We start from the raw sequence: 17478 nt of genomic DNA, 5'->3' as shown, positions 1-17478 counted from the left end.
GAGCGCACCAAGTAGCCTCTCATCACGCTGAGAGTGAAGAGGCAGTGTTGGACCTGGCTAGGCCACGTGCTGCGGATGCCAGAAGAGAATTTCAACCTGGCTTGCCTGTTCTTCAAGCCAACCGGATTCCGGCGTCCTGGAAGGCCGCTAAATACCATATATAGAGTGTATATGGCGGAGCTACGGGATGCTGGTTTGACCTGGAACGATGCAAAACGACTGGCGAGCGACAGAGATTCTTGGAGGCGCCACGTGGTTTCCATATGCTCCAGCTAAGGGGCCATATCCGTGGCCGAAGAAGAAGACTTTCTTGCCTTCATATTGTCATGATTTTTATAAAAAATTAAAACATTGGGCCAATTCTCATGATTATCCTGAATGTGACATTCCTGATGACAACGAACTCTTTGGTGGAATATTGTAAATCATTTTTTTATTTCAGAAGTACAATAAAATTATATTTGGTTAACTATATTATTCTTAAATTCCTCCATCATCTACAATGTTATGTATATTTACTTAGAGGGACAAAACACCATGTCCATTATAAATTGTTTTATACATTTTTTTTTAATTTTTAATTTTTTAACATCTTCGTAGGTTTATTTGAACAAATAGATAAAATAAAAAGTTAAACAAATGCGTTTTATTTCAAAAACATATAAAAAAACACAAAAAATCGTTTTTATGCTCTCCTGTAAAGTTGTCAAAATGGACATGATGTCCTATGCCTCCCGGGTACACATATAATATTTTAATTTTATAGATATACCTATTATGTTATGTGATAAAAAAATGCCTACATAATATCGTGTAATTCAAACGATATCATGCTATTGAGTATGTATACTGAATTCACTTTCTTTGTCACGTAATTTCATAATAATATAAAGTGACGCAAAAATACATTCCCTTTGTGAGTACCACGTATTTACAATAAAGGGGCGTCAATTGAGATTTCTAAACAAATTACGTCATATCAGCTGTTATAAATCTCCGCATCGCGGTTATATACATTAGTAAGTTTCTCATTTTCTTGAGAGCGGTCATAAAGTTATAAATTGGTAATAATTCGATAATAATGGCACATCAAACTTCGTTTTAAAATAAACTATTTTAGCGCTAACATTTGCAGGGCTGCCATGTTTAATGGATAATATTCCAATTTTAAAATAATACTACTGTATTGTTCATATTTTGCTACATTATACCTAGTCATAGAGCTTGCGTTTTCAGTTAAAAATATTTATAATAATATCTTATACTTACAAAGTTATTTTTATTTACACTTATAAGAACTAATTAAAATTTAACTTTTAATAATGAATTTGACGTTAACATCATGAAATGAACAATTTTTAAATCACATACCTACCTAGGTACCTAGGTAAATACTAAAAAAATATACAATTCTAATCAGGAATTTATGTTGATATTAAATATAAATTGTATTTTTTATTATTAGTAATCGCTTGAAAATTTCTGCTTACATTGGAGTCTGCGTTTACACCAAAACAATGACGTGTCCTAATGAAATCGGAAGAATCAGTCGCTGGTTTGTTCCAAACCTTAAAAATGAACTCAATTTAATTTACGCCGGTTTCCCAAACGTACAGTTTCCAGTTCGATTTGTGACAGATCAACACTACCTGTCAAATGTGAAAGTGTATCTCATTATGATGTTTTGATGGGTTAAATGCAATTTTTACAACGAGATAAATTAAAATGGATCCTAAGTTATTGTTAATATATACCTGTCAATTCTTGGCATTGTTAGGAATAACTGGGGGGTATTTTGGCACTGAATTGAAAGACAGTGAACCTTGCTTCTGTCAGGTAAGATCGATCTATATTTAAAATGAATTATTGACTCTGATTAAAGATTATCACGAGCATTTGCTATTATTTATCCGACGGTTGTTTATTTGTCTTTTTAATTACTTTACAGCTAAAAGGCAGCCTAGATGATTGTAGCTGTAATGTCGACACGGTTGATTACTTCAACAATGTGAAAGTTTTTCCACGGCTACAGAGCTTACTCGTAAAAAACTATTTTAGATTTTATAAAGTCAATCTGAAAAAGGTACAAATTATATTGTAACACTATATACATAAGAATTCACAAAGTATTTATAACTGAATGTCATCATCATTTGATGCCACCTGTAAACTAGATACATACTGACTACCTATAAAAATTGTTCAATGCAGCATCTTCATGAAAATATTATGTTGTGTGGTGTCCCGCCCTCGAAATCAAATAGTGTGTTCCAGTCTTTCATCATTCTCAAAAATATGGTGACATTTACTTCTAGTTTTAAAACAAAGGGTAATGATATATTGGTCTTATCAATATTAAGTAGAAATGATATCTTTTTAAGGGCTTATATTTTTGTTAATTAATTTTTATTAGCTCAAATATTCAAATTGCTAGTTTCATATACTATGGAAGTCTGAAAATTTGTTATAAAATTGAATTATTCATTATTTATGACCTGATCATATTGAATCTGTATATTGTGTTACATATCGCACCGTGAGTGTAAAACCAAGGCATCTGCAAATTTTTCAATTTCGATCTTAAATGCAAAACAACAGCAAAAGTCGTGAACTTTTTAATTAAAAGTGTTTACAACATGACATATAAAACAAAGAAAAATAAGTGTTAACAATATTTAAATAGAAGACGGTAATGGAATTACTTGGAGGCACACCGAGTTAACTAAAAAGAGCCTATTTTAAAAACTTATAAAACAATGTCCAACTAAACTCACCTCACTTAAGTGGAATATATTAATATCTAGAGTGATTTGATTGAAAACAGTTATTACCCTCCCAACTGGCATTACCTATGGCAGGTTAGTTTTACACTTTTTGAGAACAAACAACAGATGTTCCCGATTTATAATATAGTTATCAGGAATACAATAGTTCAACACTTCTAAGAATGGTAGAGTTTAAGGAGCTATAGTCCACGACTCAAAATAAGTAAGCGCCTGAAAAACTACATAAAAGAAACTTTGTGACAATGATAGGATGTTGGTGAAATAATAGGTAAATCCCATCCTGGTAACACCATTTGTGTAGTCATTTTATTGTGTACCTTTCAGGACTGCCCATTTTGGGCTGACGATAGCAGATGTGCTATGAGATATTGTCATGTGGAAGCATGTCAGCAAGACGATATTCCGGAAGGCTTGAAAAGAATAAACTCTGACCACACCGAGCTTCATTCGGAAGAAACTGCTTCTAAGGTATTCATGTTTACATTTTTTCATAATATATACAGTAGATATTTAGTCATCAAAGTGACAACCCAGGCTGGGTCCTGGATAGAGAAATCTCTACTCGAAAATTCTCAAGATTAGAAGAGGGCAATCTCAAATCTCCAGAAATTAATTTTCCGAAATTTCGAGTAATTGTCTCTTGGACTGAATTGAATATCCTAAGGACATTTGATATCTTGGCAAAACTAAAACAGGCGTTGACTTTGATTCAGAACGGAATTTCTTATTAATTTCCTGTTAAAAAAAATTATAACAAAGCTCGTGCCTTTCAATCTGTAAGGGGTATTCTCGAGAAATCAAAAAACTAATCTCAAATTCTAGAGAAAATAAATATTCTTAATTTTGAGAATTCTCGATTCTTGAGAAATCACAAGCTCTAGTTCTGGGATCCAAGATTTTCCTCCACTATGTAATATGACCAGTTGAAACTGACAATTATTTCTTGATATGACTTATCCATAATTATTATGAAATTTAAAATCAACCTCTATAGTGCTCGAGCGGTATTGTGTTGGCTAAAAAAGTCGTGGTTCTCAGGTTCGAATCCCGGGTATGACGAATCCATATCCATATCTTGTAAAAAATCTGTTATAACACCTTTTCGTGTGACAGCCAAGATCCACATTGGATTGTATGACCAATTAAAGTAAAATAAAAAAATCACAATCTTTGCTTCAATTTTTATTCACCTCAGGTTATTCACCTATGGCGCAAGTTTGTCATTGATAAACAGAAACAAGTTAAGCTCTGTCTTTTCGGCCTATTGTCATTTTGCTTATTTTTTGCACTGTATAATATTACTGTTTATGCTGCCGAAACCAGGAGATTTAATAACTTTCAGTCCCATTAATTAGTAGTATTATTTTGAGTTCTCGATGACTAATCCACCCTAATACATGGCATTTATGAAACCCCATGGGGTAACTATTTTACTAAATCTTAAGGTCTGGATCGTGGGTGAATCGATATCGATTTAAAAAGAAATAATATGAAAATTTTTCCAGGCTATGAGATTTAAACACCATTCACAAACTCAATACACTAATATCTGCTCCCATGGTGGACGATGTAATTTTTTTTCAAATATCAATAAATTATTATTTCTCTTGATCGGTTGACATAATTGGTAAACAGAGGATTCGAGATTTATTTTGTGTAGGTACTTTCCATAGGGAAAAGAGTATCGTAATACATACACAAGATGCCATTAAGTTTTAATTCACTCAATCCAGCGGTGAAAAATAGTTAAATTATCACATTTTGTATGTTTTAACATCTCATGAAAATGTTACTATTATTATTATGTTTGTATTTTCCAGTACAGCAAAAAAGCCCAGTCAGATTGTGTATCGGATCATAACAGTGAATTGGGTTTCCTGAACACCACTATCAGCGCGGCCACTTATGAAGAGTTTGCTAAATGGACTGCTCACGATGATGCCCAGGTAAATTTAGACATTCATCATTTATTGCGCAATTTTAAAATCTTTATTTTAATTACACTGTTTATGCAACTCTACGGATCTCAATTTCATTACAAAGTTGGTTCTGATAAGGTACCCTGTTCGGTGTGCTCTTTGCATATTGACTTGTCATAGCAAATACTCTATTTTTGAAACTATTTATAGGAATTAAAAGTTTTCTTTTTTGTTTCTTCTCCACGTCTACATTCGAAATAATGCTCTTTGTCTGCTTCCACAAATGTTTAGGCATTTTAATGTTAATAAAGCCATGCAAAATCAAACCTACACAGAATTATGGGCACGGGGAATGTAGTAGCTGGGAAAGTAAATGCGGAGGTGAGGGTTTTAGTTTCAGTAATGACCGTAGTGATGTAGAAGACTTAATACAGATGTCGCAATGTAGTGTGGAATAATCTAAATAACTCTAATACAATTGATATGAAATAAGGTTAATTACACATTACTTATCTAATGACAGCTATTTATTAAGCAATTGTTTCATTGGTTTCATTTCAGCCTATGTATGTATGCTATAGAATTAATATTAATACGTTCACATTTTATTTTTATAAGGGGGAATTCTTATCTTCCTTCCTTACAAATTGTTTATATTTATGTCGTGGGTTGATTGAAGTGTATATGGTATATTTTATCTTTTTAACTCTTTATAGGTAGTACAATAATTGATATAACTTTTGTATAAAAAGTTTTGGGGTAATTTAAAATGCTAGAACTATGGCGTAATCAGACCATGTACCTAGTTAAATCGAATAGCTCACTTGACTCTGATAGGGCTTACGGCTAACTGCATTTATCCGTTTTCAGAATGTAAGCAAAGCTACTGTAGTGAACTAGGTAAATTAGATCTCTTGATGAAGCCAAGCTCGGCTCAATTCTAATCGATGACTGAAGGTCAAACACCGCCATTAATAGTTAAACAGCTAGCCCCTTCTCTGCCGTCTGTGTGATAACATTTGCTGCACTGCTGGTAATGGGAGCACGTGGTATTGGGGGCGCCTGGACGACGCTGTTTATGATGTCAGAACAAGTGAAAGAGAAAGTATTCCCTGTGACTAAATGCTGCTTGTTTGCATAACTGTCGAATCATTTCGAAGAGCTTGTATTTGTCATAAATTGACAGTCTAGGTTTAAACTTATACCATAATAGCCTGAAGAATGTCGATTGCTACATTTAATACTTTGGACGCGGAAGACGCACACGGTGCGTAATGACCAGGCGGCCGATCGATGTAATTAACGTGCATTTTAAAGGGGGCAATTAAAATCTCATTATCTCTTCAGCAGCGAAAGCGTTAAATGGGTGGACCCCCGTTAATATGCTGTTTTCTTGTTTCCTCATTTTAACTTATTTGAAATGTTTCAGGACAATTTTTGTTTTATGTCTGATGGTAATGGTGAAGAAGAGTATGTAGACATCTTACTAAACCCTGAGAGGTATACTGGCTACAAAGGACCTTCAGCTCACAGAATTTGGCGAAGTATTTACATGGAAAATTGCTTCAGGTGTGTATTAAATGCTAATCATCAATAGATACATAGGTAATGCTTGCACCACATTTGAAAGATAAGATATTTGTATATTACAGTATCTATTAATCGATGCATAATTCCCTGCGAGATAAAATTCAAATTATCTGCTTAAGAAAAACATAAATTATCAGATATTATCACATGTAGGTTGAATGCAAATCAGGCGGAAATTGCTATGATAACAGAGCAGCTGTACTGAAGCCTTGTACTAGAGCAAACATTCTTTGAAAAATGATTTTATAGCCTACAGAAACAGGAAGATTTTTTTATAATTTTGCACCGCTGTTGGGCATGGAGCTCACAGAGAGCGGTGTAACAGTGGTACAGATGTGGCTTTGACAAGTGGTGTAGACATTCACACGAAATACAATATAAGCGTATTATTATAGCACAGTACCGGACCACTTCCACGTGGGACGCAATCAAATGCCACTCATGTTCTGTTGTTACAACATTAAGAACTGTACTCCATTTAACATTAAATTTATTGAATTAATTTAACATGACACACATAGCGTTTTTTTAAAAGCTGTTGAATTTTCCTGGGAACACATTTACCCATGTACATAACAAAGTTTTCAAGATTAATTAAATTTAACATTGCACGAGTGTCTTCATCCTTTGATGATAATAATGAATCTGAATCGTAGACTCTTGCAATCTGCGGTCAGTTTCCCATGCCGACACAATTCGTTCAAACGTCACTTTATGTGGGCCATAGGCATATTATTTTGCTGTGTTCAAAAAAATAAACTGTGTTTATTCTTTTTCTAATTGAAAGTTTTTCTAATTCAAAACTGAATCAAAATATAATTACATTATGTTCTTTTTCTGTTTTAGACCAAAAGAGAGCATTTTTCCTTACATCGACAGCACAAATTTAAACAACATGTGTCTTGAAAAGAGAGTCTTCTACAGAGTTGTTTCAGGATTGCATACAAGCATCAACATACATCTTTGCTCTAACTACTTGTTGTCAGGTAAATTTAAAATTTCGAGTTTCTGATAAATAGTTGCAAAAGCGAATCATATGACTGCCACAATAAATTATCTTACTTAAATTATCTTTCACTTATTCGGTATTCCTATAGTGAACGAAACGCATGTCATATAATTTCTTTTTATGTGGTGAATACCAAGTGATAGATAAGGTAATGTCCCTTTTCTGTAGATTTACTACCTGCTATATGATGTATTATTATGTATGTATACTTTACATAGGCGACGCCATCTATGTTGCTGATATTGGCTTCTTAGTATGGTTCTGCATCGTGCTCTGGATATTATAACTGCTGAAAAGTGAAAAAAATAATACACATTGGTTTTTGTTGATTGGAAAATGAAACTATTAAAATAATCTTATAAAATTGAGCACATAGTGCATAAAAATTATATAATATCTCGAATACTGTGTAAAATTATCAACAATAATTGGTTATTAGGTACGGTAGTTTCAAAATAATACATTTAAAATTACATGCGTTTAAACTATAACATTATTTACGTAGGTATTATGTTGGTTAAGTGGAGCATACATACCATCCACCTTATCAGAAATTTATGCACGGGGAGCAATTTAGTGATAAAAACAATTCAGGCATTTTGCATAAATGTTTATTTAGATAAAAACATATTTAACTCTTAAATAGTGGTTTTAAAATGATCCTCACTTTATTGGTGACAATTTCGTTAACTCATACAGCGCTGATTACACAGCTGCCGTGTCGGCATTAGATGACCATTAGATAAAATTAGTATGATGTTAAACATTTTTATGAATATGCGTTTTAAGCAAAGAATTTTGACTATTTATAGGAAGGAGCCTTATACGCTATTTATGTTATGACATTTGAAATTATTTAGCAAATGCGTGAAGAATGGTTAGGTTGGTAAACATCACAAATAATAATTTCGCTCGGTTGCCATTCCGATTTTCTTATTCACATAATATGGCGGTCATTTTTTTTGTAAATTGTGATTACTTATTCGAGTTAATAATAATAATGCCGAAGTGTAGTATGTATTCAGACTAATTTTTATTTCCACTGTCCACATTTGAAGTTTACCTACATATGCCTAGATTATCTATAAAATAAATTACTATTTTCGCTTCTACAATACGTACCTTCACAGAGTTTTATATTAACTGACCATCTTTATGAGGAATGGTAGTTGGCCATTCATTCAACACATCGGGTCTTTGTTCTCGATCAAAAACACATTGAAAAATCTACATTTTTGCCAGATGTGAAATTTTAAACCCAGGGTTCATAGAAGCGCACTCTGGTACTACTTGGTCGTTGGATCAATCTAGTTATATAATATTTGAAAACTACACCTTTATCTTAGTCATTCGCGTACAAGCAATATGGAATAATTATTTTTAATGAGGTCAGAAGAATTTGTATGTGAACAAATAATGTGAAACTGAATGAAAAACCTAACGCAATACATATGAACATGAGATATTTTAACTGGAAATCTATTGTGCTAGTTAGTTGCATTTGAGTGTTGTATAATTATATTTCAATATAATAATTAACCATATGAGACATATAATTACAAAAATCACAAATCAATACGAGTGGTAAATTACATTGTTGTGTGTCAAGCATAACTGGTCAGGTTTAACCTTGCTTTATTTTCCCCATTATATTTTATTTTCAAATAAGAACAATATGCCCATTTGTAATAGCTGATAAAGTCTGTTTTGCAATAAATAAATGAAAAATAAAATTGAACATAGTCAAAATTTTATTTAAATCAATTTAAATAATCAGTGCTTGTAAAATGTTGGGTTTTTAAATATATTTTTCGAATGGTTTTGGCGCATTTTAGAAGTTATGTATCATTAAATATTGTGTGAAATTGCACATATAATATATACATATAGTATTTTTTGAGTAATTTTGATAGTATGTGTGACTTATCTGTTTTTGCTTTCTCATATTACAATCCATACAGAGTAAATCATGAGCATGTCCACTAAATTTCCTTCTACATATTATTTTTATACATTATTACATACATACATAATATTAAGTTTTAGCGACTTCTGTTTTGGACTAGGGACTTGCGGTTTGTCAAAAAATGTCCCATACTACTGTATGTACCATAACAAGAAATCGGCGATAACAGGAAGTCACTGTAGTCGCATATAGAAGACTTCCCAGTGACGTACCTGTCATGGCGGCAATGCGTGCTAGAGGCGTGTTTAAATAATCTATCGGCTCTCCTTTTAAATGTGATTTTCTTCTTCGCAATAAACCAAAAGTTTACTAATAATAATTCTAACATCACTCCTGATCGTTTCAGACATATTTTTATTATAAATAGCTTCAAATTATGTAAATTGATAGATCCGTACACCACGGAAGCGTAAAATGAAATGATAAATTGGGGGGCGTTCCTCATTTGAAAACAGAAGTGCGATTAGCTGCACTGGAGGGGATTGTTAGTTCATAGTTTTAACACGTTGACGAGAAGTTCTTGTTCGACAATATGTACCTATGTACTAATACCTCATGGAACTTACTGCGGTATGATGAGTGAAGTCCTGGTACATTGGTGATGAGAGAGACATGTGTTTAGGTTTTGATGTCAGATAATATTATAACGGGCACAAATTGATAACACAGATATCTGGTTGTATAGCGGTCCGCGCGGACGCGTTTATTTATTGAAAACATTGGGCATTTACACCAGGGGGATGAACATTGATTCAGTATAACTAAGATAATTGCGATTATTATGGGGCGCGTTTTTGCGCTAAAAAGTCTTTGTATGTCGCGAATTATGGAGGTCGGCTATTTAAGGGCACGTGATAATTAATTGGTTTGCACAACACTGTTACTAAGGGGTTGATTAACCTTTGGGCATGACACCGGGCCGCACTTAATCGGGGTAGCACTTTTTATTTATTTCGCTCTTGCATGGTAGGGGTTATACGATTATTTATTAACACGGGAACACTATAAGGGATATACTGATTTATAAAATCAAGACGGGTGGAGCTTACTTTTTTCTAGGCGGCCCCCTCCGCAAAGACACAGGAGGCGCGGGAGACGTGTCTCCCGGTTTCGCGGGCGAAATCGTATTACCTAGGGGTGAATTTCAGACTGACTGATTTTTCAAAAAGCGTCTTCCTGGCGGGGAGAGGGTTAGACTTTGCAACTTTTTGGAAATCTAACGGTAGATTTTGGCTTGGTCTGTCAAGGTCGGATGTATTTTTACCGAGAAGGGCAAACAGGTAGTTTGGGGACGCTGAGAAACCTCATGTTCGTTTGCGAAATATTTATTTTATAATATTTATCGTGGGTTACAAACGTGCGGGGCATATAGTGATTTTACGGGACGGTAGTCGTTGTTTTATGTATGGTTTCTGATATGGGATTGGCGACGTCTCTTCGCGAGAGGTTGTATTTAGTATCAGTACTCATATTTTTCACGTTTTCATCAATGATTTAAAAATCAGTTTGCATTGGGAAGCCAATGTATTTTTTCTACTCATAAGTTAACAAAGGTCATTTGTGTGGTTTTGCTTATCAGCAAAATGTTGTAAACTTCCATGTGTAATGTTAACTTGTTTATGATAAATTTATTTCTGGTTTTGTTTTTCAGAGAATCACGGCTTAGAGTTTTCTTCAAAATCAATGACCGAATGGGGTCCCAATCTTGAAGAGTTCCAGAGGAGATTTGATCCGTCGCAGACAAACGGTGAAGGGCCCTACTGGCTGAAAAATCTCTACTTCATCTATTTGTTGGAGATGCGAGCCATTGCCAAGGCGGGTCCTTACTTGGAGCGTGTGGAGTACTTTACGGGGAATGATGAAGACGACGCTGAAGTACGCGCAGCTGTCAAAAATGTCCTCGGGGTCATCTAGTAAGTGTCCGCATACTTATATTTTATTTACTTACACCAATATAGTATATCGGATATCCCTTCATTAAATTTAATTATACAACAGAAGGGTTAAAATAATTCAACTGCATAGATAACTGAGTAAAAAAAATATTGGTGTGTATTCATGTTGATTAGTGTTTGAAGGAGTATAATAATTATGTCAGGGAAAAATATTCAAATCAGATCTGATGCTATGAAAATAATGACATTTTATACCCAGGACTTACTTCTTGGAGTGTAATTCAATAAATACAATCAGCAACCTATTACTTGTCCAAATGCAATAACTAATAGTTTGTGGTCATATTTTAATGAGGAAAATAATGAGAGATAACTTCAGTGTAGCCACCAAACTTACCTATAGATATTTTTTTGTTTACTTTATTTACACTAGCAATACAATGCATGTTGTGAACCAATCGCTAAGACAATCGAATTGGTATCTGAATTATTGCGTGTAATAAGTGGTTACATGTAAATTGTACGTATAAGATTTCACCGTAACACAGTTTGCCGTGAGCTTTCTTATCGGAAAGAGATGACCGTATATTATACGGTCATCTCTAATTTTATGGCCGATTTTGACAAAATTCATGAATTCAAGAATGAAAACTTAACCTAACTAAACCAAACCTAACAAAAAAATAATCGAGTATATTGGCTATTTTCAAAATTTGTTTGCCGCTGGCTTCTTGTAAACCGACAAGAATCATGTTTTATTTAGACATGAATTTTATCTAACTACTATACGACCCAAAGCGGTTGGACGGTCTTTAATATACAACCATATATTTCCGATACAACATTTCACGGTGAAGTTTGATACGGCGAACTGCATACGTACAAATTTCCGGACACGGTATGTAATTGGTATTTAAGGTTGATGATTGCTCACGACGATTGGCGTGAGTTGTAAAATCTGCGAGTCTGCTTGCCTTAATTAGACCTTGTTAATTATTGACAACATTATGGTAATGTTTTTTTACAGCTCGTTTCCGGACCACTTCAATGAAAATGTAATGTTTGCGGGAGGAAAAGAAGCAGTCAAACTGAAGGATGAATTCAAACAGCACTTCCGGAATATATCTCGGATTATGGACTGTGTCGGATGTGACAAATGCAAACTTTGGGGGAAATTACAAGTAAGATGTGAATTCTTACTAAATGTGATAAGTACATGATACAATTACGTAATACATTGTATTTAAAAAAACATAATGAAAAAACATGTTAATTTTGCCAGATGTGGTATTTGAATATATTATTTGAGTATATTCCACAGATGTAGAGCCGAGCCACACCGGGCGACTCTGGTCTCGAGACCAGTCGCGCGACTGGTCTCTTCGGGCGATTTACTCGGGCGACTTGCCGGCGACCAGAGGGGCAGCCAATAATAATAATAATAATAATGAATGTATACGCAATTATGCAAAAAATGCGGCGTGGCTGCCGGCGACTGGTCGCCTAGTGTGGCAGCGCTCAATATATAGCTATATGTTTTCATACATCGCTACCGATCGCCCGACCAGAGAGACCAGACCGAGCGCACGAACGAGATTTTACTGATCGCGCGACTTTATTGCTTGCGCGATTACTGGGCGACCAGGTGTGGCATGGTCCATATAACTGCATGCATCGGTCTGGTCTCGGCGACTGGTCTCGAGACCAGAGTTGCCCGGTGTGGCTCGGCTCTTAGAAGTGGATGTTTGGCCAATACTCTACTGCGGATACAGGTGGATCAGTAGCAGAGCAATAAGATTTTATTGTTTTGTAAAATAATCGGCTTGGGTATTTAGGCAAAAAATATACGATTGCGGCCCCCAAAAAGTATTTGATATTTAAATTTGATCCTTGTGAAAAAGAAGATTGCTCATTACTGATTTCATGTATAAGAAGTTTTAGGGCCAAAACACACTAGAAGCACCACCTATGCCACATGCGCCGCTTCCAGTGTGCTTTGGCCCTTTTAATTATGAATAATTTTGGCAATCCCATCATTCCAAGAAAATTAGGAGATAAAACTTATTCTGGGATGGTTTAATTAGTTTTTAATTGATAAACTATAGCTTTTATAGTTGACAAGAATATGTTATTTTTGATAATAATCAATAATAAAAGTACATAATTATCAAGAAACTTTGCAGGATTACTAAACCTACTTGGTCAGCATCTAGCTGATAAACCCTATGCTGATAAAATCCTTGCGATTCAAAAAAAAATATTTTTTTAGGTTCATGGCCTGGGGACAGCTCTAAAAATTCTGTTTTCTGGTAAATTTGATGGAATTGATTCCGTAAGTGGCAAGCTGCCGATCAGACATAAAAATCAATTTCAACTGGAGAGAAGCGAGATTATTGCTTTATTCAATGCGTTTGGAAGGTATGTAGTATTCTCTATTATTAGCTCTATAGGTACTATTTCATCGAATTAATATTGTTTTTATAAATTCCATTACTTGAACATAACTTACTTACTTAAATAAGTGAGATTATGCGTTGGTAAATTTCGGACGCATAAGATATAATAAATAACAAATAATTCATTGATACAAACAGAAATCAAGTAAATTTACTCTTTAATGTTGTTTACTTGTATCTGTCAAAGGAAAATCGTTTTGAGTACCGATTATCTACGCAAAAACAAAAGACTAGCAGTATTAAATATATGTTACAGACCTACAAACTTATCTGTAGAAAGGCCATAAATGGAACTACAAACTACCATAGGACGCCATTTTGAAAATGTCAGATTTTGTCCAGTTACGAGTATTGATTGGGTAGTTTTCGACAGTGGCTCCCCCATCCCATTCCTCAGATAAGTTTGTAGGTCTGTATCATATCATTCAAATGATTGAGGCCAGATTGACATTTATTGTACGCATGTGTTAACCGATATAGTGTTGCAATACTTGCAATTCAAGCAGTGCTATCTAAATACTAGGGACATTTGATACTGATAACTGATAACGCAAACATAAAATTTTTTAACACTATTATTAATTTATAATTATTCAACTTATATTGTGCAGTTTTCTCATTTATACTCATGTATGTTAATTAAAAAAATATTTTAATTAATTATGGAAAAACCTAATTTAAAAAATGTTGCCATGCTATTGATTATTCTGTTGAAATGTCATCTATTCATATGTTTTGTATTTAGGCCCTGACTGCATAATTTATGGACTGTTTATTTTTTTAGATTATCAACGAGCATACGAGAAGTGGAAGATTTTAGGAAAATGCTACGGTAACATAGTAAGATTGTATAAGTAATTGTCGGTCCAATACACACAGTAAAGTGTTAACTGTAGGCTAAAAATAAATGTCAATTTAGTTGTATGTAACAGTGTTTTAGGTAAGTTCACACATAGAAACTTAACACAACTCATCAATTTTATCCATATAATTTAGTTGACATTCGCAATGTTACTTAATGCCCTGACACACGGTTTGCACGTCATTATAGCCTCTACACGTGCATGGATTTACTGCCGTAAGATTAAACATTCGTGACAATAACTATTGACACATAAAAATGCAGATTGGCAATGACACGCCAATTTCATTTTTCAAGTGTAAGCAAGATGCGTTTGTTGTTGTGTGCTGCACGGTGTATTTCATTATTTTGTCGCCAGAGTTGCCACAGTTGTTAAAAAAAATCAATATGTGGAAGAAATACCTAATAATCAAGCAATAGTGTGTCGTTTATGTTGGCATTCCACGAAGGATTTACAGTAAAGAGCATAAATTATATCCATAGAGTAAATTGTATTTTTTATTGATTTAAGATGTATAATTATTTGAAAACTGTTATCCGTAAATATATTTCTATTAATTGTCATTAATTGAGCTTGCAATTAAAATAAACTTTAGGTACCAAATATTAATTTAATGTCAAAGAAATACACACATAAATGTATATTGGTTATGTTAATCCTTCGCCGTCATATATTTTTTAATTAATACTAATAATCGTTTAGCACCTTTTAGTTTTTTTATATATATGTATAGCTATTAATTCTAAGGACTAAGGATTCAGAAATGAATACATAATATGTATTATCAATTTCCGTTGTGTAAATAATGATCCAATTAATTTTAGCACTGTATTTTCATTTTGACATTATGACTACAAGGCTGGCGACTTCTACGCGACGCATCTTTGCTGAATTATATTAAGCGGTCATACCGCTCGATAGTGAACTAGCAAACGGTTAACATGTTTTTCACCGAGACTGAAATAATTATCACTCTCTCAATTTAAAAAGATTAGAATACAGTCAATTTAGTGCATGTAATGATTTACGATCTTTGCCGACCAATCGGTAAACATAACTTCGGCGACTGTCGTTCCAGTCGTTGGTTCTTTTCTCTGTGTTTAAAAATTTTCTTATCCCTAATAGATGGTCTTACTTAGCTCCACTTTCATGATTAATTTTTCTGAATTGAACATTTTTGCAAAAACTAAATTTACAGTTACATTAATGTCGGCACGTCCAATCCGCTCAATTTAATTTGTTCTCCTAAAATATGTATAAATCCACCAGAAACAAGCCGGCTGTAGACAAATCGCATCACATTGACAGATGAATTATCGTCCGCGCATCTCGTCGAACAATCTGCTAATGTAGTGTTTTGAGGAATGCAAAGCAAAAGATATTGATAAAGCAGCGGATGCGCCGCATGGACTAGCCGTTTGACATAACTCCAGCCTTATTATTCGAAAAGAGCAATATGACTATAATAAAAAAAAATTAACCATCCCAAATATATTTATTGACATTCTTTTATAATTGCATGATCTAAAAATCGATTGGTGTCAATCAGTACTCTGTAATTATTAGGTTCCGTATTTTTGGTGAAATTGTATTATTTTTTTCCTTTACTAACAATAATTGTGTGATTCCTAATATTATAATTCATTTAAGCGTTATTTTTTTCGATTAAGGTTATTGTAAGAAAGAATGTTGTACTGCTAAATGCCTCTCTATAATTTTGTTTTAAATTGTGTTTAGGTTTAATTACTCAAAACTTAATGGTACTTGTATGTATGTATATAGGTCAGATAACTTAATGTTGCAAAAACATCATTAATAGTAAATTTCGATGGCAGAAACAAAATTAACAAGTTACTCCCCATTAAATACTTTGTTTTTTGACCTTTCTGTTAGACTTCATTCAATTAACAGATGTTCATTTTCATTTCTTTATAAAAGATGCTGAAAACAGATTATGATAATAACAGACCAAATAAACCATAATCTTAACAATTTACTACCTATCATTGTGTTGCATCCAGTTTCTTACAATGTCATTCACATTTTGTGATTATTAGTCAACCAGTGGCGTGTGGTGAGGTTTACTCGTGTGCATGTTGGAAAAATTGGCATATACCCATAATTTACTACATATTATCAGCACTCCTGAACTTTCTTGAGTCCCGTTTGTTAAATAAAATTTAATTCAGTTACCTACATCATTTAGCATATCGTCGTTGAAACTAGAAAATTTTATAACTCCGTTTTAATCGAAAATTGACTTTGAATGCACTCTAGTGGTTGTTTTTAATATCTACTCGTCTTGCAAATGATGTAATTCCAAAAAAATTGTAACATTGTTAAATCGTGGATGATTTAACTCTATAACCATATATCTGTATAGGAAACCATAATGTCTTTTGTCTCTCCTGTAAAGTATGTAGTGTTTTTGGAGTTACACAACTTTCTAGTTTCAACTCAACGACCATATTTTAAATCAAATACTATCCGATTGCTTAATATTATTGCATGTTATGTTATGCCCAGCATCCACAGCATATATGGACCGCACACCACTGTTACCTACCTAATATGTATATTCATATTTTGGATGTGAGCTCAATAGGAAGGCAGTATGCATTTGAAAATCAAGCGACATATTATCTAAAAAAATGACACTGCTGGTATGTAAATATTTCAAGACCCATTAAATATAGGCCATGCTTCTCTTTCTTCTCAATCATTCCTTCACTGCTGAGGATTATGACCATTTTGAAATGCGGCTATTTTTCAGCGATCAAAAGTCTCTATCCCTCACGGTTCTCCCTGCTTCTCTGGGGCAGAATAAAAACTGCCCGAAAGAAGCAAAATGTAAATCAATAATTATAAAACAGGCAATTTTTTCAGGTAAATTGACAGTTTACCATATGGTGATCATGCTCATTTTGAGACATTAAAATACACTGAAATTTTGGAACAGAACAGAAATAAGTAGGTTGTGTTAGGTTTTGGTTT

General features: G+C 33.7%; 1 protein-coding gene across 1 annotated transcript; it reads left to right on the top strand.

Annotated features, from left to right (window-relative positions):
• Positions 1-1609: 1609 nt before the first annotated feature.
• Ero1L (endoplasmic reticulum oxidoreductin-1-like protein) lies at positions 1610-15948 on the top strand. The gene is made up of 10 exons (XM_085956876.1): positions 1610-1836; positions 1949-2083; positions 3111-3254; positions 4607-4732; positions 6135-6274; positions 7142-7281; positions 10922-11183; positions 12193-12346; positions 13435-13583; positions 14406-15948. Exons 1-10 carry the CDS (start codon positions 1726-1728, stop codon positions 14455-14457), a joined length of 1413 nt encoding a protein of 470 aa, XP_085813002.1. The 5' UTR covers positions 1610-1725; the 3' UTR covers positions 14458-15948.
• The last annotated feature ends 1530 nt before the right edge of the window (positions 15949-17478 follow it).

This window comes from Rhyacophila brunnea, unplaced genomic scaffold (genome assembly GCF_057557595.1).
Source record: "Rhyacophila brunnea isolate RB1 unplaced genomic scaffold, BYU_Rbru_1.0 scaffold_6, whole genome shotgun sequence".
NCBI lineage: Eukaryota > Metazoa > Arthropoda > Insecta > Trichoptera > Rhyacophilidae > Rhyacophila > Rhyacophila brunnea.
Note: the sequence above shows the minus strand (reverse complement) of the source record. Positions and strands in the feature narration are given on the sequence as shown.